The sequence below is a fragment of the Hyalella azteca genome, unplaced genomic scaffold (genome assembly GCF_000764305.2).
Source record: "Hyalella azteca isolate HAZT.00-mixed unplaced genomic scaffold, Hazt_2.0.2 contig2705, whole genome shotgun sequence".
Taxonomy (NCBI): Eukaryota; Metazoa; Arthropoda; class Malacostraca; order Amphipoda; family Hyalellidae; genus Hyalella; species Hyalella azteca.
Window position 1 is genome coordinate 82185 of NW_025932970.1, and position 24465 is coordinate 106649.

Genomic DNA, 24465 nt, shown 5'->3' on the forward strand with positions numbered 1-24465 from the left:
TGCGTGTGTTAAGGTCTACATGCACATGTGTACGTGTGCATGTGTCTACATGTACATTATAATGTACACGCAGCACAGGTGTCAGGCGTGTCACACTCACAGCTGTTGTTGCTGCCAGACGAGTCTTGGTAATGTTTCAGACTATATTTTTGCTTTTCATGGACTTGAAGTCTTTATTAGTACCTACAGCTTTATATGATTTTTTTTCTGTCGATTATATTTTAATTTTTTTCACAAGTGTTTCGGTTTTGAATTATGTGTCACCTGTACCTGTTCTCTTTAAAATTTAATTCTCATTGATGTGATATGTTACATTTCAGAACTTTATTCCAAGTGATGGGATCTAGTCACTCGTACAGTATCTTGTGGTAGAGTCGAATAAACAATCTTCTAATTTCATTTGACTTTGTCAGAACTGAATATATTTAATAAAAATCCTAAAAACTTTTTTTAATATCTTTAGTCACAAAAAGAAACATCATTCGAAGAAAGTTCATAAGTCTACTTGAACTTCCATAAACAAGCCCGGGATAAATTAAATTGAAGTATAAGAAGGCGCATTGATTATCTTCGTTCTTAGTCATGCCTGTGAATGCAGTGTCTGCAGCTGCAGCTTCTACTGTAGCCCCCATCGTCCGACGCTCCACTCCTGCTGTGAGTATGAAAAATATATCGTGTTATACAAATATCGTGAACAAGATATCGTGTTATATAAATATCGTGAAAAATATCGTGTTTTATAAATATCGTGAAAAATATATCGTGTTATATAAATATCATGAACAATATATCGTGTTATCTTGCCACCCCTGGTGGAGTTTGGTCTCCCAGTCGTATATATTTGTAAGTTTGTAACTGTTGCTTTTTTTACCGCTTGCACTCTAAGGCATTGATTTGCTGGATCATGCGTTTATATAGATAGAAAATTGGAATAGGGAAGGATAGTGAATAGAGGACATTAAGTTTTTTATACAAAAATGTAAACGGGGATGCCGTGATACCATGGGTTCCGATTTTAACTTGGTGGGGTAGAATTCGAAAATTGACCCTAAAACATATATATCTATCACAAACTCAGTCATTTTTATCATCATCGTCGAGTTTCTCCGCAGTGTCATAATGTCATCAAGACCATATTATCCTGAGGGCTAAATCGTTTGCATCCTACCATCATATTCTTCTTTACAGTCATCATTATAAAGTCCCTCTTTTATCACCATCGCCTCTGCATCATCACAAAAGCAATCATTTTGACGTCCATCATAACAACCAATTAATGGTAGACAAATTATAATCCTTATCTTTAGTCTTTAATTAAAATCTACACGTCTCTATACGATATTATCTTGGACGAATGTTCGCTTCTTACATCGTCTTAAAGTAAATACATCCGAGAATATAAAGGACGGTTCAAAGTGTATTCGAAACGTTCCATAGGACAGATTATTACTTAGGAAACATTCAGACAATGAGAAGTAAATTAGCATCACTACGAAATAGTGTACAAATAATTAGTTGTGGCCCTGTTGTCGTAAATATAGTTTTTCGTACGTCATATAGCGACCTAATTGACTCGCCCTTGAAAGAGGTGAATATTATACCGGACGTTCTTCGCGGAATTGCGCGCCTGCAACATATATATACACCGTCGTCATCACTGCCATTTTCATCATCATAACACCACAATCATCACCGCCATCATCGTCAATGTCGTCACCACTTGTCACATCCTCCCGCCACCACAGCTTGCGGTGCTAGGTTTCTCCGGCCTTGACCGTGAGTTTGGCTTCATGTGTCTGAAGCCATGGCATGCAGCTGATGCTCAGCGACATCAAATGAAAGATGTTTGTTGAAAAAAGTGTTTTTTTTTGTATTACTATTTAGCATTATAATTTGCACTGTGAAAAACCCTACGTTTATTGTCGAAAACTTGTGACTCGGATGTTTTTTCATTTCGATGCTATGACACGTTGTTCTCTTTCTTAGCCAAGAGTAATGAAAAAGAGACGAGGTTGTAAACCAGAATTTGATTCTCATGAATCCAAGAATTCCCTGGTGTACCGCAAGTCAAGAGGCAATATTGAACGAAGTCGTGCACTTCGAATAATTCTAATTCAAATAAATGGCGATATAAATTGTAGAATTTCTTTGTTCTGTACATAAGTATTTCAAATAACCTAATTCAATGATTTTTTTGGGATGCATCATGATTATATATATATATCATATATATTAACAAAAGTGATAATCCGATTAACGAATCGTGCTTGTATTATAGTATTATACATAGAGCATGTGCAGTTGAATCCAGGTTTGAGAGCTTCATTAATCTAGTTTCAATGCTTATTTCTTGAACTAATTAAGCAATAGTTAATGAATAAATTAAGGGTTGACACAATTTCTCATCAGCAAAATAACAGCTTATACGTACTGAATCTGTGTGCACTATACATTAATATATTAAGACACACTTATATACACTGCCTTGTGCAAGAGGTAACCCAAATCGACGAACTACTTCTTTTCATCCTAACTTTTGAATAGTTTGTCGTCCTAGTGATCAATTTTTCATCTTATTGACCAATTTGGCGTCTTATTGATCAGTTTGCTGTCGTCGTATCTGTCAATTTGTTGTCCTATTTACCAGTTTGTCTTCAAATTGATCAGCCTGTTGTTCTCCTCAGCACTGTCAGACAATGCGAAGGACGCCTTTGCTAAGCGTGACTGTGCATCTTTTCACGGTTCATGTTTGGTCATTCTCTCATGAATGCATAATGCGGCAGGCTATTCTCAGCTCTCCTATCGATCCCTGCCTTTTTTTTTTTTTTTTTTGCTGTGAAAAAACACAAAGCCCCTCTTGTTGATTTTTTCTGGTTTGAATGTTTCAGTTTTGTTTTATTATTTTGAATTTTTTTTACAAATCTATTTCGCGATAGTTGTTTTCGTAAATATAAATTTTCATGGGGCCGCAAAAATATATACAACGCAAAACATAAATTTCCATGTGGCTGTAAGAATATATAGAACACAAAACATAAATTTTCATGTGGTCGTATACGCTAAACATGAATTTAACCCTAAACATGAATACGTAAACAACGCTAAACATAAATTTTCGTGTGGCCGTAAAAGCATATCATCTCATTCACACCTTCGTCCTAAATATTGATCTGTCGCTTGAGTGTTACAAGCCTGTGAAGAGACCACGAGCTCTCATTCTGCTCTGTTCTAACCTTTCTTTCTTTGCATTTCCTTTGAAAGTTTTGAAATTTCATATAAGATAGGATTTTGGTTTTCATTTTTGTTAATTCATTGCGTTACATGAAGTATTGCTTTAAATTTATATCGTTATCTGTAAAAAGTTGTTAAACATGCTACTTAATATATTGAATAATACTAATAACAATATTTTTATTGTCGTGTGAGTAGCGAATTCATATATGTTAGGCTCCTACGACGATTTCTTTAGTAATTTTTTGGAATTCAAACAACTTTTCAAATTTTGTTCATATATCAACTTGTATATCTGGTAATAGTATGTTAGGTTTCACGCTCTGCTTAAAAAATCGTTTCTCGTTGTTTTAGAACTGTCATCTTTCCAGATTTTTTGAAAAATTTTCATTAAAATTGAATTTTATCCGAGTTATTGGAATAGTTAATGATGAAAAATAAGACATTCAAGTATTTACTGAACCGAGAACTATAGTTAGCTAAGGTTACGTGTAGGAGCATATAGCTATACTATCATATACACAGGAATTTAAATGCAAAGACGATACCACACAAATTCACCATATCTTTAGAAGAGAAAACGTATCATATACACATATTTTTTCTTGGGTCATGTACTCGTGTTCTCTTGCTTCCACTTGAGGGAGTGAGACGTATCCTGTCGACTCCTCTCGAACCTAATGGGCTTACGCTAGTAAATTATGTGCAATATTGTTGAGCATAGTAACATTTAACGTCTAAAGTTGTTTGTTTCATTCTAAACCGTTAGCTAGTGTGGTGATTGACGTTAATGTAAAAGGTCATCAGCATTTCAGCGTGAGATCCATGCTCGTTAGCATTCGATGGACATGAGAAAATTTGAAATTATTTTCAAGCTATTGTTTATTCATTTGTCTCAAAACTGTAACTATAAACGTCACAATCCTTCGGTCCACTTAGAAGTAACTGAGGGTTTCAAATAAGGTTAACGAGCAAGCCTGTGCTCATCGCCAGAAAACTAATTACTGCGAATCACTTTAGTTTTTTTTCCTGCTGTTGGCTTTTTTTCTTCATCGCGAAGAGAAGATAATTTTACTAGCACGTGATCAATACATAAAGTGTTTCACAAAGTACAGGCATATTAGGTACTAAAGCCTTCAAGTTTCAAGGCTAATGATGTCCAAGCAGAATGTATAAGTACAATATGAGCGAGAATATATGAAATGTTGAAGTTGTCGCTTGACCAAGTTCCATAAATAAACCGAATCAATTCATGTAAGGTGAAAAACGTGGTTTTGTGCGGTCGTATCACAGTCTGCCCCAGAATTTTCATCACGCAACAGTGAATTATCCAGAAGAGAAGGATATATCGGGCAGTGTTATCAGAAGCGTGGCAGATTGCCTTTTGTATTGAAAAAATATGACGAGCAATATTGAGCACTGCAGTTTCATTTAGATTGTAAGACGAGCATTTTAATAATACCTAGACACTAGCAATATTAAATTGTTCTGATGCACACTTTGATCAGGACCTACCTTCCGTATAATTATTAGAAGCTTTCATACGAAAAAAGCTGATGTTGATTGCTCCGTATATCTGCACGCTAGGTGTTGAATTACTCTTGATTCTTCTTTTCCTGTCCTTGGCATAGTACGTCTAATGTCTCCACATGAAGCTACGCGTAGAAGATTATAACACTTGAATATCATAACTTACTGATAACTGAAGGTAATCGCACTATTATTCACTGAATGGCGGTATTTAGTTTAAAATATTAATCCACAACTGATGGACCAAAATTATTTACACGTACCCAATTTATCGCAGCTTAAATAACTTTAACTGTTATTATGACTGCATTTTCATTCTGCTCTTCGTTCGAATTGTTAGGAAAGATTATCTGGAAGACTATATTGTTAAAAATGTTTGTACCTCAGCGCATTCATATCAGCGTTTTGTCATATTACGTGCTTCGATGTTCAGCGTAATTGACGTTATCTATTTACATTCGTGGTTAGACAAAGTCCCGCTCTTCATAGGCGTTCATTACTGATGCTCGATTATTGAAACGATGGTGAATACCGTGTATTTATATAGGGTTTAATTTCACTGCTCATGAGTTTGACTGTGCAGTTAGAAGATTGGTTGAGAAATTACGTAATTTACGTCAGAATACTCCCGAATCTTTCAAATATCTCCAACCTAACGCCGTTATTTCGAAATATGATAGGTGGAACGGAGAGTTTTTGAGACGAAACTAGACGTTGATATTTAACCGCTAGCCTGACCCGGCGTGCTCGGCACCGGCTGATTAAAGACGTGCTACGAAGACGCAGCTCTGTTGTGTCTGGCCCGGTTAAGGTTCTAGAACAATGTTAGCGAATTATACAAAGACCGAGCGCTCTGTGTAGATCGTAAGTTCTGTGTACATTGTAAGCTCTGTGAACATCGTAAGCTATGCGGAGATCGTAAGTTCTATAAAAATCACAAGATCTATTATATCATGATATATATGAAGATCTAAGTTATATGCAGATTCTATATTCAAGGTGATCTATGTTCAATATGATGATCAAAGTTCCATGATGATCGTATGTTTATGGAGACTTTATTTTTAAGTTCCATGGTGGATATAAGTCCCATAATATGATCGTAAACTCTAGTAATCGACGTTTCACTTTAAAAATCGCTATGCATGGTTGCAGGTGCAAGAACTGTTCCGTCACGGCACTCTGTACCAACCGTCGCCACCGTCAGTAGTGGCTGAGCACCTCAGGAGTCATCCTTCGGCCCCTAAGAGCGCCGCGGCATCGCGGTTCAGCGGTTACTACAAACCGGACGGGGTCTCGGTACCGGCGTCCGGTATAGTCACCAACCCGTCCGGCCGGCAGCCCCTCACAGACATGCACTCAACTGATAAGTATGTCACGTGAAAAATATAAATTTTCGTGATTTAAGCTGAGCACTTTGTATAATAAATAATATAATTAGAAAAAATTAATGATGTCGAAAGACTAATCCAACTCTAATTAACTTCTGTATTTTGTTAATTAGATCTGCGCAGGAGAGGCGTTTCTCTTAATCAGGCAACTGCGCAAGCTTGCATGAAAGTATTTTTGACTCATTGCATTTCTTTGTCCTATAGTGTAGCTATCTGCGAATGAAGAGTTTAAAAAAAGTAGTTGTAGATTGATTCAAAATCTTGATAATGATTTCTTAATCATTATCACGATTTAAATGTAATAATGTGGCCGTAAATGTAATAAGAATGAGCATGCCCATTCCACTCGTCTGACTCGACCTAATCCGTCTGAACACTGATATTTTGTTCTAAAAATGGCATTTAATTAGACTAATATGAAATATAAAACACCCCAGCACACTGATGCATTTACTGCAAATGGAGTCTATCGTGCACAATTCTCTAATTAATCGTATTCGGTTTCGTAAATCTAGTAACAAACAGGAATAATTTCTGAAATTTAAGTTTTTCTAATCAACTTCCCACTGAAGTAGAAAGAAATATCAGCAACGCAGACATTGCCTTCAGCAACTCAAATTAGTGAAATTAATTTATTGCGGTGTAAATTAAAACTTCTAATTTTTTACATAGTTATGTAGTTATTATCAGTGGTGTTTAAGGTACGGCAGTTGTACAGTAATGTATTCGTGTCAATGTTTTGCTTGCTTATCCCACCTAATCTGGATCAGTTATGTTGCTTTTTAATTCTTCCCTTTTATATCACGTGCTTTGCACATGGCCGAATAGAGCGCGGTCCTCGACACTTAATCTCACTGCGGTCAACCAGAAAGTGATACGGTGCACATTTTTCAGGATTGGATTTCTCGCGACCCGTTCATATAATTTTCATTTTTGTTGTGACTTTTCTTATCACAATTGATAAACGAGTGAAATATCGGAGAAATGGTTTCCTACTGTTCAAATTGGCTTATTATTTTTAAAATGATATCCCTACCAATCTACCAATATATAGAATACTTGTATACCTGATCTTTATTTTTTAAAGCAGTTCAAATGTCACTAGTTTTCGAATTATCGAAACTCATCGTGAATTTGAAACTCATCATGAAGATTGTTTGCGTAGCTGTAGTCCATTCATTTTCCGATGTTATTTACTTGATTAAAATTACATATGTTACTATCACCAGTAAACTTAAATAAATCTGAATATTTTTTCCTAAACTTGACTGAAAATTTCTTACATGTTCAGCATGGAAGAGGAGATCGCTCGTCGCAACCGCCGGCTCACCATCTTGTTCACGTGGTTAGGGGCTAAAGAAAAATACGCTAATAAATACATAGACTTGTGGACGCGCCGGGGCAACGCTGTACTGCACGTCACTTGCTCTATCAAGGATATGCTCATGCCCAAGACTGGTGCTGAGGTGAGTTAATTCCTTATTACTACTTACTAGTGTTATTCGTGCGTCGCTTTGTTAAAATCGGTAATTTAGTTAGCCAATCGTCATTCGTATGATGCTTTTAAAGAAGCATTGATTGTGTTGTCACAAATGTAATTTTACTTAGAAGCAGAACTCAATTTTTGTCACCAACCAAACTCTATGCTATTTTGGCATATGGTAATAACAATCTAAATGGGGTTCCGTAAATTTTATTGGTACCCCAAAAGAATTTTTCGCTATTTTCTAACTACAAATATATTGCAAAAATGTTACTTAGAGAAATAGAACGAGAAATACGTTGACTTTAAGCTAAGCAATAACGATTCATTGCATCCAACGCTCCAGAAAGTTATTTTACATTTGTTTGCAAATGATTTCAGGGTGAAGAATTTTTGCTCGTCAGTACTGATGAGATATTTGTTATATTATATATGAGCAGAATAATATATTGTTTTGTTATCGCTGTTAGATGCTCTTAGCCACAACGGAGATCAGAAATGACCAATTTGCAACCTTTGCTATCGAAGTCTTGTAGCCCGATATTCTAACTAATTCACTTTAAACTGATATTCTAACGAATAATTAACAAGGCAACAGTGAGTAAAGCTGGGATTATTGGCAGGTGACAGCAGCTCGCGTCAAGGAGCACATTTGTTCGCTGGGTGAGAGGAGCAGGGTTGTGGTGCACGGTCTCAGTGTGGGGGGATACATCACCCAACACGTCCTCAAAGACAACGATGTCGGCGTCACCAGCAAACTCTCGCATCAAATCTACGACTCCTTTAGTAAGTGCTTTGTGTTATTGTTACTATATCATGAATAAGAATTGACTGCAAATCATCTTGAAATGTCTGAAAATTTTTCATCAGTGACATCTTGTGAGAATAAATCGTCCGTGAGATTCGCGATCAAAGTTCCAAAAATTTACGCGCTGTTGTTCTGCCAGCTATATTCTGAGGAATTCAATCATGAATATAGGCAGAAATAGTCTGCGTTGCGATGTTTACATTCATTTTAAAAAATAATGTGACGCTAGTAAAGTCTTTCATGTACCTTTCGTTTACAGCAAACGTAGAGGGTTTACCTCAGGGTGTGGAGAACGCTGTACCTCCGCGCTTCAGCCAAATTGCCAAGAAGATAGGGCAGTGAGTATTGTACATTTTTATTCTATTGCCCTTTTGCTATTTTCCTTTCAGTGTACTTCGATATTGGAACTGATTAAGATGAGTTTCAAAAAACGGCACCAGCATCTTACCACTGTAACTTTTTTCTAATTCTTGGATCAACTCTGTCCACATTTGATCACTAAATTGGCCCTTGATCAACTTAAATATTTTGAATTTATGTTGCGTTTTTTATCGTTACCGCAAGTTGGGTACAGTGGAACTAAATTTCTTGTAAATCCTTAGTATATTGCGATTTGAAGTGATATTCAATGTCCAGACTCTACCAGCGCTACGCCGATATGAGCAGCTTCAACGAGTCGAGGAACTTCATTCTACAGGGCGAGGCGAACACTCCAGTCTTCTTCATGCACAGGTATTTGCTGGTGAACTAGTTTTGGTTTATTATTATTTTCTTAAAGCAGCAAGCAAATTCTGTCATATTAACATGAACATTCATAAATTGAATGTGGTTCACCGTCAATCATGGTATTTTAATTTGAAAATCAGTTCCAATGATGCGATGCTGGCCCAACAAGTTGCAATAACTTTGCAACTGCCAACGCAATGCTGGCCCCAATGAGCAATGGCTTTCCAACGGTCACGATTTTTGTATTTGATTACCCAGACGGATCCCTTTTCTGAGAGCCTTAACTGTATGTGTCCATTTGATAAACAATGCCTTGCTAACGGTCATGATATTTACATAGGTAACAATACCATCACTCATACGCCATCGCTTATCAATGCCGTGCCTATGGTTATGATATCCGAATTTTAATACCGTTAACTTAATGAAAAATAAATACCGTTTCCATTGACGCGCGCGGTCATAGCATGCCAGCGTCGTTGATTGCCTGGTCGACCGTGAGGCTCACATCATTATATTAGCAATATCTTGCCAACGGTGATGGTTTTTGCATTGTAATATCATTTGTAATGACTGCGTTGTTGACAGTTTGGCGGACCGAGTGGCTCAGTACGAAGTGACGCAGCCGTTGATCGCGGCGCTGCAGGCCAAGACGTCCGTGGACGTGTTCCTTGTGCCGGCAGAGGAACAGATTCCCCACGTGGCCCTCCTGAGGTGCATGGGGCCGCCTGCCTACATGGAGCTTATCGAAACTTTTCTGCGTGAGTTGATGCATGCGTTGAAAATTCATTTTATTCTAGATTTTTATTAGGAAATTTCACAGTTTTTTATATAAGTAAAGTTATACAGTGGGGGGAAATAAATATTCGTACACTTGAAAAATCGTATTTTAATGTATGTAAGTACACAAACTTAACAGGAAAAGTGATTTAAATTATGTATAGAGACGCATAGTATTAAATACTATGCGTCTCTATACATAATTTAAATCACTTTTCCTGTTAAGTTTGTGTACTTACATACATTAAAATACGATTTTTCAAGTGTACGAATATTTATTTCCCCCCACTGTATATTGACCATGATATACGAGTACATTGACAGTTTCTTAATAATCTCGTATGGCTTGGGTTTTTACATTTGATTTCATTAAGACAACAATAGCACTTTGTCTCGAATTTTTAATTTTTGTGCGAATCAGCCAGTTAACTGTAATCTTTCTTAATTGAACAAATGCTTAGCAAAATTAGTTATAATAAGCTTTTCTTTAGATCTGCAGATGTAGAGACTGCGTAAGCTGTTACAATCACCATTAATTATTTCCCTTCTTTTTCCAGACCACCACCCGGACCCTGTCTACTGAAGATTTTGTCTGATCTAAGAGTCTAAGTCGTATTCGTTTTGTCTGTTAATTATTGTTCAAAGTATAAGAAATTATTTAGTGTAATATTATTTTAGATGATGTGTCTACAGTCTACATTGTAGCCAGCACCCTTTGTCACCCATCGGTCGTAGAGGTAGAGAATTGGAGTCGCAGAGATGTTGCTAGAGTGCGCGCAGCGAGAGATCTTGGCTTTTGTGTTAGGGTTTCTGAGCTAAATTACAATTTAGTTGCGGGACTGTCAAAAACTACTTTAGTCATGAACTCTCGCTTAAATTAAAATTTAATTGCGGGACAGTCGAAAAGTACTTTAGTCATGAATTCTCGCTTGAATTGAAATTTAATTGCGGGACAGTCGAAAACTACTTTAGTGATGAATTCTCGCTTGAATTAAAATTCAATTGCCGCCGGACAGTATAAAAATACTTTAGTGATGAATTCTCGCTTGAAAACAAAACGACCTTAAGTCGAATGAGAAAGTCGTCAAGACATGATTAAATTTGCATATTTTGACTGACGACTGATATTATTTTACGTATAATTCATATGAGAATCGTGTTATGTTGATTATCGTAATACGTTTCAAGTAGATCCGAACGAGACTGTATGAAGGTAAAAGGTTTGTTAAAGACTTGTCGTCATCGAGTGGCGGATGGCTTTATTTGGGTGACCGGATGACGATACAAGATCAAGTTTTTCATGATCTTGACGAGTGATCTAGTTTCTTGAGGGTCTATACTCTATGATGTAACTCCAATTATGGACGAAGTTACTGCACGACTCCTGGTTACAACTTGAGTCTATGCAGACGATTGGATAAAATTATAATTTTTAATTCTTGTTAATTTCTTTGGTGCGTTTATAAAATGTATTATTTGCAATGAAATTACTGTGAAGTCTGCAAGTGGAATTATTTGCTAGAGATTGTTTATGTGTCACAGGTACTCGGATATTCATGGCATTTATGGAGTGCGGTCTAAATTCCAGCGTTTCTTTATACTTCTTCCGTATGACCATTGCCACCATTGTTCCTTCAGTTGTTTTCAACGGCTCATATTAACAATGGACGTTGTGTTTGCATAAATGAATGGCAGAGTAGACATGTATGCGCGCATCAGGCCAAATCTTCTGGCGCTTTGTGGACCAGCGAGTGATACCGTGCGTGACTGTCGACATAGCTGGCTGATCTCACAATAATACTATTTTCTTGGAAATATTAAAGCTACTGCGAAATCTTATTTCCTGTGACTTGACTCACCAACTGATGTTCGAGCATTGCTAACATTTTCCAATTCCCAACGTATATTACTTCAAAATTGCTTCAAATACTATAGGTTTACGTATTTTTCGCGATTTTAGTTTACCGTTATATATGGCCTACATTCAACTGCCTTGAATTTCAAATTGCGCACAACGGATCATTCTACGTCGGCAATATGTACATTACTCGTGAAATTCGTGCGGGATAATCACAGCGTGATGAATCAGTAACTTAACGTTTCTAACGCCTCGATTATTCCTACTGCTTTGTTTTAAAGCGTACGACGTGAAGTGATAGGAAGTGTATCAATTTAGATTAGACTAAACATGAAGGGCTGTTTTCTCAGATCATAAAATACGTGTCTTATTTTCCATTATATAGACAAATAAATGTAGTTGATCAGAAGTTTTTTTCCGTTATCCGCTGTGCTAAGATATATACACAACTAAGAATATTAAAAGCCTTGTAATGAATAATAACCCCTGTAAAAAATCTGAACTGCTTCAAGAAACTAGTTTATAAATTCCCATGTAATGAAGAAGGTTGTAGACTTTTTCAAAATATGAACTACATTGTTCTTACAAGCACGACCTTAAGCCGCCGACTCGCATGCAATTTACAATCTGGAGGACCTAAGAACCACATGCGGGAGGCTCACAATGAGACCATCACCCGAGTGTCATTGGAGGCCTGCACCAGCATAGTTATGCGGTGCCCTGACCTATTGAGACTGGCGATAGCTGAGGCTCTCATTATCAACAGCGAGTGTCTAGCTTTCAACCTCTGAACTACACGATTCGTCAGGATGCTGAAATTATTTTCAATGTAATTTTAAGCTTGGATTCCAAATTGTATCCACAAAATCTCTGATTTGTACTACTGTCATTTCCATAGTTTAATGTCAAATGTTGCAAAATCTTCACATGCTCGATAATGAAACTTATGTATTCGAAACTTCGCATTCCATTAAAATGTCATTTGGTAACCTACTTTTTGATCTCCCGACCCTAGCAAGAAATTTTGTTCGACTCGTTGAAAAAATTAATAGTTTATTAATGAAGACTATGCTCAGGCCTTTAATAAATCTCGCATAAATGTGTACGCCTTCGTCGGCCAATCTTTACACAAGTTGACTTTCTTCGTCCTGATGGAAATGGCTGACATTGCGGAACTGGCACGTGAAGTTTAATACGTTTAATTCACATTGAAGTTATTTTATACAGTAGTTCGGGTATCACATAGCTATAACCGCACGACGCAAGCGACAGATGGGGTGGATCTGGCGGACGCTCAGAACGAGAGAAGCGGAACCAATGATCACACTCTTCAGAGCCCTTGTAATACCTATCCTTGAATACTGCTGCCAGCTCTGGAGCCAGTTCAATTGCGGCAATTGGAAGGAATCCAACGAACCTTCACTTCCCGGATCAGAGGGATGGAGAAGTTGAACTACTGTGAGAGGTTGAAGCGACTGGGTCTGTACTCACTGCAGAGGAGACGGGGGAGGTATGTCATTCTGTACACATGAAAAATGATAACCGGAATGGCACAAAACTTCGAGAGCGAGACCTTCAGGATTGAGGCATATCATAACGAGAGAAATGGGAGACTGTGCAAGATCCCCCCACTATACGCTACAGATCTGCGGTCAGATTTCAATCCCTGCGGGAAGGATCACTTCCCGTGGCATGGCCAAGGCTGTTGAACGTCCTACCAAAGGATTAAGAGAGGGGGAGTTCACCTTGGAGACCTTCAAGAGACAACTGTACGTGTTCCTGGGCACAATCCTTGGTCGACCTCCGCTGCAACACTACCAGCGGCGAGAAGCAAGCAACAGCATCGTGCATCAGGTGGCCCAAATGAGGGATGCGCGATAGTCAGAGGTTGCGATCCATCGTGGCCTGGGACTGCTACGTCCGAAACAAATGCTAAGGATAAGTTAATGAGATCGAAATAACCAATTGCGTCTCCGTTAATTTTTCTGTGCGACTAATTTTCACTGCAATCCAAGAGGAGCAAAACTGCTATTCAATCTTCCTCCTGCCGTTCTCCTCAATCCTGAGAAATAAAGTCGACCATCATAACGCAACATATATAATAATTATTAAAAAGATAGCGATGTCGGAGAATGTGATAATTTATTTACAACATATTGCCGATTACAATGAATCTGGGTACATATATTCAATGAAGATAATATGATAAACAGATTTTCAGAGGCTTATTATTCAAATTTGACAAATTTATAAGAACAAAACTTAGTTACTACTTGATAACTGACAACCAAAGAAAATGGCTAGTGGATATACCTGGATTGCTAATAATTACCTGGATGAAAGCCGGCGTGCCTCTGCCGTACATGCGAAGGTCTTGCACCAGCAAACATGCTTCCGTTTACTCTTGTGATCGCTGCGACCGGTAATTATTATATATACTATGTTACATCGATAACTTCTTTGTTTATATTCCATCCGGGACGTCGAGGATGAGCGGTGAAAATATGGTATAGCAGCGATGAAAATTACTTCATTGACTTTGTTTTCTCAATTACGTAATTTTCGATCAGAGTAATTAAAACCTAAATTAGGGATAAAACCTTAAAACACGACAAAGCTACAGGCATGGAAATTACTGCCAGCAGGTAACTAAATTTTGATCACTAATATTTTGAACGGATTTGGTCTGCTGTTTGGCTCAAACGCTGCTACGTCGTTTTTTAGTTTATTGTAGCTAGGAAGCGTGCAAAAAAAAATAATTTCTGACGTGAGCAGCTAAGACAGGCTCCCCGTCGCTGGTCTAGGAGGCGTAAACTTGTTTGGGCGAATGAAGTGAAAATGAATTAGAGAATCGTTAATAATTCAGTGTATAAACACATATATAGATACTAGCAAAAATTTCTCGAAGTCACGTGATCATTTAACGCGACCTGACCACGTATACAAAAACCTATACAATATAAATTATTTAAAAAAAAGTAACACTGTTCAGACTAAAGGTCAAGTCAGAGCACACTTTCAAGATCTCGACAACTATTTAAGGGGCAGGCGCCGAACGGAAGCCGGCCGGAAAAATAGTATCTTAGGAGGCAGGAAAAGTTGAAGATGTGAAGCAACAATATCACCATCGTTATTCCACGATGAACTATTTTTAATGACAAGTAACCAATTGACTACTCGTAATGAACAAAATATAGAATGCAGTATTTGGCTAGACTATATGAATGGCAATGTTTGAGTAAAGGAATCACAGCTCTTAAGGTATCAGGACATCACAGAATCTGTATGAAAGTGAACAAAAATACTCAAGAGTTATAATCTGATCTAACAACACTGTAAAACGTTAACTTCAGATTATCTCTATATGAAACCACAGAACATTTTCTTCCCACAGGCAACAAAAAACAATAAAGGCATAAAGGAATATTGTATCTACCACACGTACATTAAAAATTTGCTCAGGCCCCGGACATGTAAGATAATGCGCATAAAATAAGTTACGAGGAACGGACATCGCAAATCAAGATGTTGCCATCAAGATGCGCTCTAGAATCCAAAGCCTCGAGTAAAATACATCCGACTGAGACATTATGACCTTATATTTCCAAGTACTGAAATGTAAAATTTCAGACTGATTTCATTTATATCACGCTGTCCATCGATGGGTAAATGCAGTGCTTGATATTGCACTTTCATAAAGCAGCCAGAAAATTATGAATCAAACTGTGTAAGGTAAAGAGATTGTTAAATTAAAAAATGCATTGGCAATGTTCATTGAATTTACTTCAACACAATACACCATTTACTGGCTTATATAAATGATTGTTATTATCCTCTTCCCTTCCATTATTTCTTCAGTCACAACTTGTACCCTTAGACTGGTAAAAACCTTCATTATATATAGGAATGCTATAGTATTAGCTAACATAGTATTACAATAAACGAAAAAAGTAATCACAATTTTAGTTTAAAAATTACATCATGCCTGTTAGTGAGCACAGTACCTCTGATTGCTTTATAATTGTGGAATAAAACAAACTTCTCAACATTAGCTTGTGTTCAGGATGAACACTTCTCAGAATACTAGCATGAACACTCATAAAAGGACTGCAACAATAAGTAAGATTGAAGCGGACAGCTCAAATTCTGAACTTGACCAGTTAGTGGTGCTAACTTTCGACTTATAAATGAAACAGTGATTTTGTAAGAGATTAAATTCAGTTACTCATTTAACTCAACGTGAAGTTGTAAATAACTTATTGTTAATGCACCTGTGGCGATTATCGAGTTAAAAATGTAATAAAAAGCCAAGAAAACCGTTTGAGTTTCACGATGATTTAACGTTTGTTATAGGCGTGACACGATTTACAATAAAAGATCAAAGAGTTTGTATGCAAAAAATAAATGTTAGTAAAATCCGTGACATAGTTTGTACTAGATGAATATAAAAATTAAATAGCTTCACACCAACTTACTAACCCTAAACCGACAAAGTGGAATTTTCAGTTTTCAAGATGATGCGTCTTTCATTATCTTGAAAATAATTGTCAGCCGAGCAGACAATTTGGTTAGCCAGTGTGAATTTTAGAGGTCGATCTTGCAGTAAAATATTTTCTCTCTATGATCAAATCAAGTTTTAATTATAAGAGTTGGGACTTTTTTAGCGCGTTCGAAACCGCAACAAGCTGTGAATGTTCTGCTATCTTAAGAATCGGCGACAGACCTACGGCCTACTAAACGCTGAAACCGTTATTATATTATATATATATATAGTCTTATAGTTGCGACTGTCCATGCTCATGGCAGCAGCCCTCAGTTCAGTAGATACCATTACTTATACCGATACTTTCCATACTCTTCTTTGCCATATAATGTTATATTGTCATATTATGTTAAATATCATATTGACATTATGTAATCTATGCATTTGTTTTCTTCCATGTCTCTGTCTAGCGTTTTTTCTGAGTTCAACCTTTCAATAGAAGGTTTTCCGTTCTTCTAACGAACCATTTTGATGGCGTTCAATCTTGGAAATATCATTTAAAGGATGCATGTATTTCAATAACAATAAGCGTCAAACATGTCAAACTTCCTCATGCGAAGATGGTCTGTCCTCAAGCGAGTGCCAATCACGTAATTACAAATGAATAATACTCATGCCGCCCCCCGATACCAACACCAATAAAAATAATTCTAATAATAACTATATTTACAATAATTCCAACTTAATCGGAAGTACACATCAGTAATATCACGAACTGGATGAAACTGAAATCAGTCAGAAAGTAATTTAGACAGAAGTATAGTTGAAAATTATTCTGCAGGTGAAATATAGCTGTGCTCGTATACATCAGTAATATCGCGAACTGGATGAAACTGAAATCAGTCAGTAATTTACATGAAAGTAAATCAGTCAGAAAGTAATTTAGACGTCAGAAAGTAATTTAGACAGAAGTATAGTTAAAAATTGTCCTGCAGGTGAAATATAGCTGTGCTCGGGGCTACCGCCTACAAGGGGCTGTAGAGACCACGTGCACGCAGGCGGGCGTATGGAGCTCTTCTGCCCCGCGCTGTGAACGCATCCAGTGTGAACCTCCCAACCCTCCTCCCAACGGCTACATTGTTCCCTCACCACAAGGTAAGCAAATATCGTTAAACAAAATCAAATTTACTAAAAATAAATATAACTCAATTTGTTTCTCATTTTTAAATGAAACAAGTGACGTTATTCTAAACTTGCTGCAAGCGCCAACATTGTCATCTAAAGTCCCTGCGTAATGTCCGCGCCGAGGGTATCAGCCAGGACTCGTCTGCGGGAGCGCACTTCGTCCCAGTCGACGTAGCAACCGTCGACGTGCCTGTGAACGTCGTCAGAGTCTGGGAAGCCCATACGTCCATGCGTCACGCGCAGGTTGTCCAAAGTCAGCACCGTGCCTGCAAACGTTTGTTCCAATACATTATCCTTTCCTCTGTGGCATAAAATATTCTTATAGACCAAAAGCTTCTTCTTTAAATTTCTAACAAAAGCTGAATTTGATTCGTGAAATTTGTCATACAAAGTGTGAAACACACTAGGCTAAAAATTCCTGACAAGGCGTCAGAGGTGCAAGTGTCTTCGCATATTAAAATACCAAATAAGAATGCGTTTAACGGACACAAGTTTAATAAACCCCGACTGACCAGGAGGCATCTTGAAGGTCCTACAGAAGCGGGGGTCGTAGAGGAGATCATGGAAGGCCTTGAGAGCAGCATACCAGGCGTGTACGTCCTCCACAGGGCAGGCGCTGAAGTAGGAGTCGCGCTGCGGCTGACTGAAGTTGATACGCCAGATGGTCTCGCCATCAGACTCCAAGCTGAGGAAAAAGATTCCACACATCAATGCAAGCAGAAAATATAGTACCGATTAAATGTACGTCTTTTCAGTGATTCTTGTCAGTGTGTCAAAATCATGCCTAAAGACCAGCGTTATTTATAACAACTAGGATATTTTAATGATTCTAAACATACATCATTCTTTAGGGCAAAGAACAAAAATCGATTTTCTGTATCATTAATAAATTTATGCATAAGGACGTCAGGTACGTTTATTTCTCGTTGCTACCGTTCTAATAATGTATACTGACCATTAACGAATTAGGTCGTAAGTCAATAGGAAACAGGTCTTCTTTGTTTCTAATTTCGCCCACTAATTACTGAATTCACTAATCAATCTTCAAACCATAAGGTTTAAATCAAGACTTCATTTCAGTCAAAACTGACCAGATGACGGGCATTTTCAGTGCCTTGAAGTACTGCCTGCCGTCTTCGTTGGCGTGGTCGACCCAGTCTACCGGCACTGACGACAACAGACGGAAGTGCTGCGGATGTTCTTCCCTCAACGTGTGCGCGACTTCTAGCGCATCGCTCACTTGTGATTCACCACCAACGCCTTCGTGCTGCCGTACGAAGTGTATGAACTGAACCTGGGGTAGAAATAATGATTATGTCGTAAAATTTGAAGGAACTAACGATAGTTTTTCACTAAATTCTACGCAAATTCCAATATAGGTCTCTATTTTATAGAAGTAAAGTAAAATACAAATTAAAGAACGACCTCAGAAAATAAATCCCAGGATATTTTTAACAAAATCACAGGAAGTGTCGGGTTTTCTACGTTTAATTAATATATTACGTAAACAAATTTGAAGGCAGGGTTATGGTGTTGCAAACTTAACTTGTGATTAAATAGCAAACGAAAAAGGAAGACACCAAGCCAAGGCTCAAAGAGTCAAGTTCAATTGAACATGAGAGTAAGAATTAGCAAGTTTTAAGAACATATTGATAATATGTGACAAAATCAACGTTGTGTTTCAACGGGATTTTTAATTGTGTTACTCACCCCGGGTTTATAGAAGTAATAAGGAAGGTCGAGATGAAGTGCCAGAGTTTTGTTGGAATAAGCCACGTTGCTGGGATCAGGCTTTACGATAACTGAGAAGTCTTCCCTGTAAACACGATAAGACGAGAGAACTAAAAAAATTTGAATTTGAGGAGGCCAAAGAATTTAAGGAAGAAACACTAAAAGCATGTCAACTCAAATTAATATTTTTGGTATAAATGAAATTGATCGTCGATTTCTTTCTTGCATGAGTTTTGAACTTGTTTTTTATTGTCAAAAGGCGAAACCACATTAGCAAATGTTATGAACGAAAACTGTGATGAAAATATAGATATTGTAAGTGTTGCTTTGATATTTCAAAGTATTTGCGTCCAATTCTAACCAGTTACGCAAGAAATTCCATCTACTTTAATTTTGATGTATTCATTGCCTGGATGAAACATCTTTACAACTAAATCTGAAAAAAAATTCCCGCATTTGGGGGATTTATTTTCTATTTCAAAAAATTGTCTAATACTGAAAAAATAAGTGGCTTACTAAAGCTGCAGCTCCTAAACTTCCATGTACTCTAGTGTAAAACTATTTTCACATAAATACGTTTTAAGGAAGTATATAATTGTATTCGTTTCAAGCGGCATAACAAAGAAACACAGTCAATATTGATAATTTATTTTGAACACCATCCATTCAGTTAAATTCAAGTACTAAACTTTAGGCTAAGAAATGTGATAATGATTACTGATAATGACTTGTAACCTACGACTATTTAGTAAAATTTAATTATTAAACTTTGTGCTGAACTCCCTCACCCATAGTGTGTCCTTTTGACGAATGCGACGCGTTCAGCCAGCTCCCTGATCCGCCCCTGCTGCTGGGGGGCGCTCTTCATCACCACCAGCCCGTAGGTCTCCAGCAGCAGCAGCCACTGCAGCAGCGATGCGTCGCTCTGCATTACCTCTTCCCAGTTCGCTTCCGGCAGCTGCGGTGGCCAAAACTTGCGCGGTATTCTGTGCAAACCAAAGCATGTTTATAATATAAAGTTTCATAACAGTGAACTATTCCAAAACAGTGAACTATTCACACAGTGAATAGTTCACGGTGAACTATTCACGGGCCAAAAGATAATTCTAGCAAACAAACTTGATTCAGATTGGTTGATAAATAATCTCTGGAACGAACATCGTACGGGAAAACCGTCGTGATGTAATTCCCAGAACCCGAACGCACAAGGTACACACCTGCATTTCAATTGCATGCCAGTAAATGTAGAGAAAATTAATTATAAAAACCAGCAAAAATATTCCGAAACAATTTTCAACTAACACAGAAAAAACTATCCACTTCCAAAACACTACATTAACGGCGATCCAAACCATCTGAATATTAAAATCAGCATTTATATAAATAACGCGATCTATTCTATATACAGGATCCTTAAAAAAACTCCCTGATTTCAATAAGCTTTTGCAAAATCATACGACACCTACAGAAAAATTATTTTTATTTGTGAATAGCTTATTTGATGCCATTTTATATCACATAGTACACTTTACTTGGTTTTGAAAATTATTTTCGATAAATGATGTCCCTCATTGTTAAGACATTCACGAAGTCTTTCACTGAAGTTGCCCATAGTGGCCGACATGAGAGTGTTCCTGATGCGAAAACGATTAGACTGTGGGTGTCCAACTTTAAAGAAACAGGGTCAGCACTAAAAGGCAGGAAGTGGCAGCCACGTCAAGCCATTCCAAGGGAAGTTACACGAAGAACTATGGCAACTTCAGGGAAAAACTACGTGAATGTCTTAACAAAGGGGGACATCATTTATCGAACATAATTTTCAAAACCAAGTAAAGTGTACTAAGTGATGTAAAATGGCATCAAATAAGCTATTCACAAATAAAAATAATTTTTCTGTATGAGTCGTATGATTTTTGCAAAAGCCTATTGAAATCCGGGAGTTTTTTTTTGAAGGACCCTGTACTATCAGTCGGTCCAAACTATTGGAAAATTAAAGTCAGCATTTTTATAAATAACGAGATCTATTATATATACTATCAGTTGGTCCAAACCATGTGAAAATTAAAGTCAGCATTTTTATAAATAACGCGATCTATTATATATATTATCAGTTGGTCCAAACCATGTGAAAATTAAATTCAGCATTTTTATAAATAATGCTATTCATTATACGGTATATATTATTAGTCGGTAAACCAAATGAAAATTAAATTCAGAATTTTTATAAATAACGCGATTTATTACATATACTATCAGTCGGTCTAAACCACATGAAAATTAAATTAAGCATTTTTATAAATAACGCGATCTATTATATATACTATCAGTCGATCCATATCACTGGTAAACTAAATACAGAATTTTAATAAATAACGCGATCTATTATATATATATTATCAGCCGGTGACGCAGAACGCCTCACTTGTGCACCAGATCGCGCGCGCGCCGCTGCTCCGCCTGGAAAGCTCTCACGTGCAGCCACGGCGCCTCGTGGCGGGAACTGTGTCCGTCTGTCCAGTGTATCGAGAGCGTGAACCCGTCCTCTGTTAACTAGGGTTAAACAAAACTAATTAACTGTTAAATATTGATACATATTTAACTGAAAATAAAAAATGGGGAAGCATGCATGAAATGGATATTCAGGTCACGAATATTGACGTTCTTTCATTCGAGGTTTAGAGGAAAGCTTGAGCATGATAAAATCCTACACGTGTTCCAAGACACTGCTCCTGAGACAAGCTATAAAAAATGATACCGAGAGATGGAGATATTTGATAATAAAATCTTCATGAAACCAACATATCAAGAAAAATTAAAGATGGCTAACGGGATGCATCGGTAACAAGTAATTTCTGTCTAAATACAAATTACGGAAACAACAACTACTAGTTTTTGTGGGCCTTTATAATAATTTAATAATACTAATAATAGCGGTCTCAGCGTTCAGTAGGCCGGTCGCCGATTCTTAACATCGCAGAACATTCACAGCATTTTGCAGTCTCTAACACGCAACTCACTGCTACAATTCTGCTATGCTTAACAGCCCGGCCTCCTTGCCGATTCTGACCAGAAACTGGCGCACAGAGCTGGGATCGAACCCGCGCCTCTCTGCGCCAATCTTGGTACTCTGAACTTGAATCACTGGGCCACCCTGCCATAATCCGATGAACTGACGATGAATAATTTAAAATCCGATGAACTTTAACATGTCTCAGCAAGCGACCACCAAATTATAAGAAAAGTATTCTCCAGAAGTCATTAATAAAAATTCGTATAGTTCATTATTAAAGTGATTAACGATCACCTCGAAACTTTTGGGTGCAACATTGAGGTCAAGATCTTGAAGAAAGGACGTTCTGCTAAGAGACACGGGGTGGAAGCACTGGTCGCACTGGCAGTTGTCCCGCAACCACAGCCAGGGGTAGATGCTGCGTCCTCCTTCTGCCCACTCCACCTGAGTTGGTTTGTTTACTTGCAATTTAGCTAATTTGCCTAAAGATTGATATTTTATTTAAGTTTCATGAAGCTATCAATGCATGACTGTGTCGTTAGATTCCTAGTAAAACTGCTCGAAAGTGATGTGATAACAGTAGCGAAATGTATGAAATTTTTAAAACAAAATGTTTAGTACTTTTTATTTGATTTTTTAGCTTAAATGCTTTTTTTTATTTTCATTATTTTTTATGAATGATGGGACGTCCGATGAATGATTTTAGTTATTAATAAACGATGATTTATATGAATTTTAATAATGGAAGACCCCTTTCTGACCTCTAGCATCTTTTGCTCGGGAAGGCTGGAGACGCGTGCAAGTTTCACTTCGTGGGAGAACTTAGCCCGAAGATCGGAGCATCGTCGTACGGGCGTCGTGACGTGGTGACTTATTAAAGAGCAACACGTCACATGTTCCGACGCTGCGGCACTGAGACGTGTGAGGGGGTGAGGCTCCGACGTGACACTACTGAGACGAACTACTGGCAGGACGTGGCTGGCTAACCTTGAAAAGGAACGTTATATAAATAATTTTAGAATTATATACAATTGAACACTCGCAATAAAGTATGATCAATATTTTTAAAAATGATTAAGTACGAATAAATGAGATCTAGGACAAGAAGGACGAACTTACACTAATACTTGATTAAATTTGAGAGCAAGCGCAAATAAAGATAATTGAAAAAAAATTTAATATAGAATTCATAAAAGCACTTGAATACTGCATTTCATTTTGAAAATTCGGTTGCAGAAGGTTGAAACTCACCTTGGATGATGAAGTGGAACGATGGGCAGATGTTGTGCTTGCGTGAGCGCACTGCGCAGATGAACAGCGATGCGGTGCATGACTAACAACTATCAATATCTCCGTTTCAAGATGCGATATGGAATCCTTCATAAATTTGTGAGATAATCGGATTCAATTAACAAAAAGACCACAAAATTTAGGAAAGGATCATTAAAAAATTGAAATAATTAAGTGCAGAGATTTAAGTAATTGCTGAATGATAATATTTTTACGAACAACTGAAAACTTTAAATGAAAAGTGTTATCGTTCATTTTTCGATCGCGTGTGAAGTGAATTCAGTGACCAAAAAAGACTTCACGACCGGATGGTGACAGACTATACACACTGATAGGCGCTCAGATCGCAATTTGATTATTATTCATATTCAGTTAATACTTTCAACAACTATGCCAACCTAATCGCTTTCAAGTCCTAAGAATTGTGGCAGGCAAAGTAAGCCTCTCAGACTAGTAGTAGGTACTAGTCGTACAAAAAAATGACTGTTTCACTTATTAATGAGTTAATAGCTGAAATAGCTGAAGTTCCATGGTAAGTGATTAGCATTAAATAACACTTCAAGAGTATCAGAAAAATGTTTCGTCGAAAGACAACTTTAAAACCTAAAATCTTCCATCTATACAATAGGCCTACATTGTATACAAATTTGATGAGATCAAAATCGAAGTGTCCGAGACCTAGAAATCTTTCAAAGGTCGTTCCATGGCAATTCAATGAACAAAATGAAGTTTGGCTTTAACTCGATAGGTACTGTTGCTGTGAAAATACAATTTTTATTGCTTGCAGTAGTCTTTGAGATTGCCTTCTCTTATCTTCCTTGTTATCTATGCAAGAAGTAATGCAGATTTGACGATCAAAAGCACATACAACCTCACTCATTCATCGGTAAACGTCCACTGGACGGCCTGGACCCACGGTGACCCACTGCTGACTTATCGTAGACGCTTGATTCGTCATC

At 37.4% G+C, this 24465-nt stretch overlaps 2 protein-coding genes across 2 annotated transcripts; one reads left to right on the forward strand and one right to left on the reverse strand.

Moving 5' to 3' along the window:
- Nucleotides 1-325: 325 nt before the first annotated feature.
- Nucleotides 326-12436, forward strand: LOC108679781. Its single transcript, XM_018168505.2, has 8 exons — nucleotides 326-654; nucleotides 5917-6131; nucleotides 7444-7618; nucleotides 8259-8421; nucleotides 8703-8781; nucleotides 9080-9175; nucleotides 9758-9930; nucleotides 10507-12436. The coding sequence occupies exons 1-8, from the start codon at nucleotides 583-585 to the stop codon at nucleotides 10530-10532; spliced, it is 999 nt and encodes a 332-aa protein (XP_018023994.1). The 5' UTR covers nucleotides 326-582; the 3' UTR covers nucleotides 10533-12436.
- Nucleotides 12437-17541: 5105 nt separating this feature from the next.
- LOC108679774 (gamma-butyrobetaine dioxygenase) lies at nucleotides 17542-23728 on the reverse strand. Its single transcript, XM_018168499.2, has 9 exons — nucleotides 23468-23728; nucleotides 22978-23203; nucleotides 22511-22660; nucleotides 21629-21756; nucleotides 19995-20192; nucleotides 19186-19291; nucleotides 18567-18769; nucleotides 17988-18160; nucleotides 17542-17741 (listed from the first exon to the last, which is right to left on the reverse strand). The coding sequence occupies exons 1-9, from the start codon at nucleotides 23545-23547 to the stop codon at nucleotides 17569-17571; spliced, it is 1437 nt and encodes a 478-aa protein (XP_018023988.1). The 5' UTR covers nucleotides 23548-23728; the 3' UTR covers nucleotides 17542-17568.
- Nucleotides 23729-24465: the final 737 nt, after the last annotated feature.

Bases quoted from the DNA above. Each gene is read 5' to 3' on its own strand.
- LOC108679781 (XM_018168505.2), top strand. From the start codon at position 583: ATGCCTGTGAATGCAGTGTCTGCAGCTGCAGCTTCTACTGTAGCCCCC. The intron at 655-5,916 runs GTGAGTATGAAA...GCATGGTTGCAG, and splicing joins TCCGACGCTCCACTCCTGCT to GTGCAAGAACTGTTCCGTCA. The intron at 6,132-7,443 runs GTATGTCACGTG...TTACATGTTCAG, and splicing joins GACATGCACTCAACTGATAA to CATGGAAGAGGAGATCGCTC.
- LOC108679774 (XM_018168499.2), bottom strand. From the start codon at position 23,547: ATGCACCGCATCGCTGTTCATCTGCGCAGTGCGCTCACGCAAGCACAA. The intron at 22,661-22,977 runs GTCAGAAAGGGG...AAACCAACTCAG, and splicing joins CCGAGCAAAAGATGCTAGAG to GTGGAGTGGGCAGAAGGAGG. The intron at 18,161-18,566 runs GTCAGTTTTGAC...CTTTTTCCTCAG, and splicing joins CTGAAAATGCCCGTCATCTG to CTTGGAGTCTGATGGCGAGA.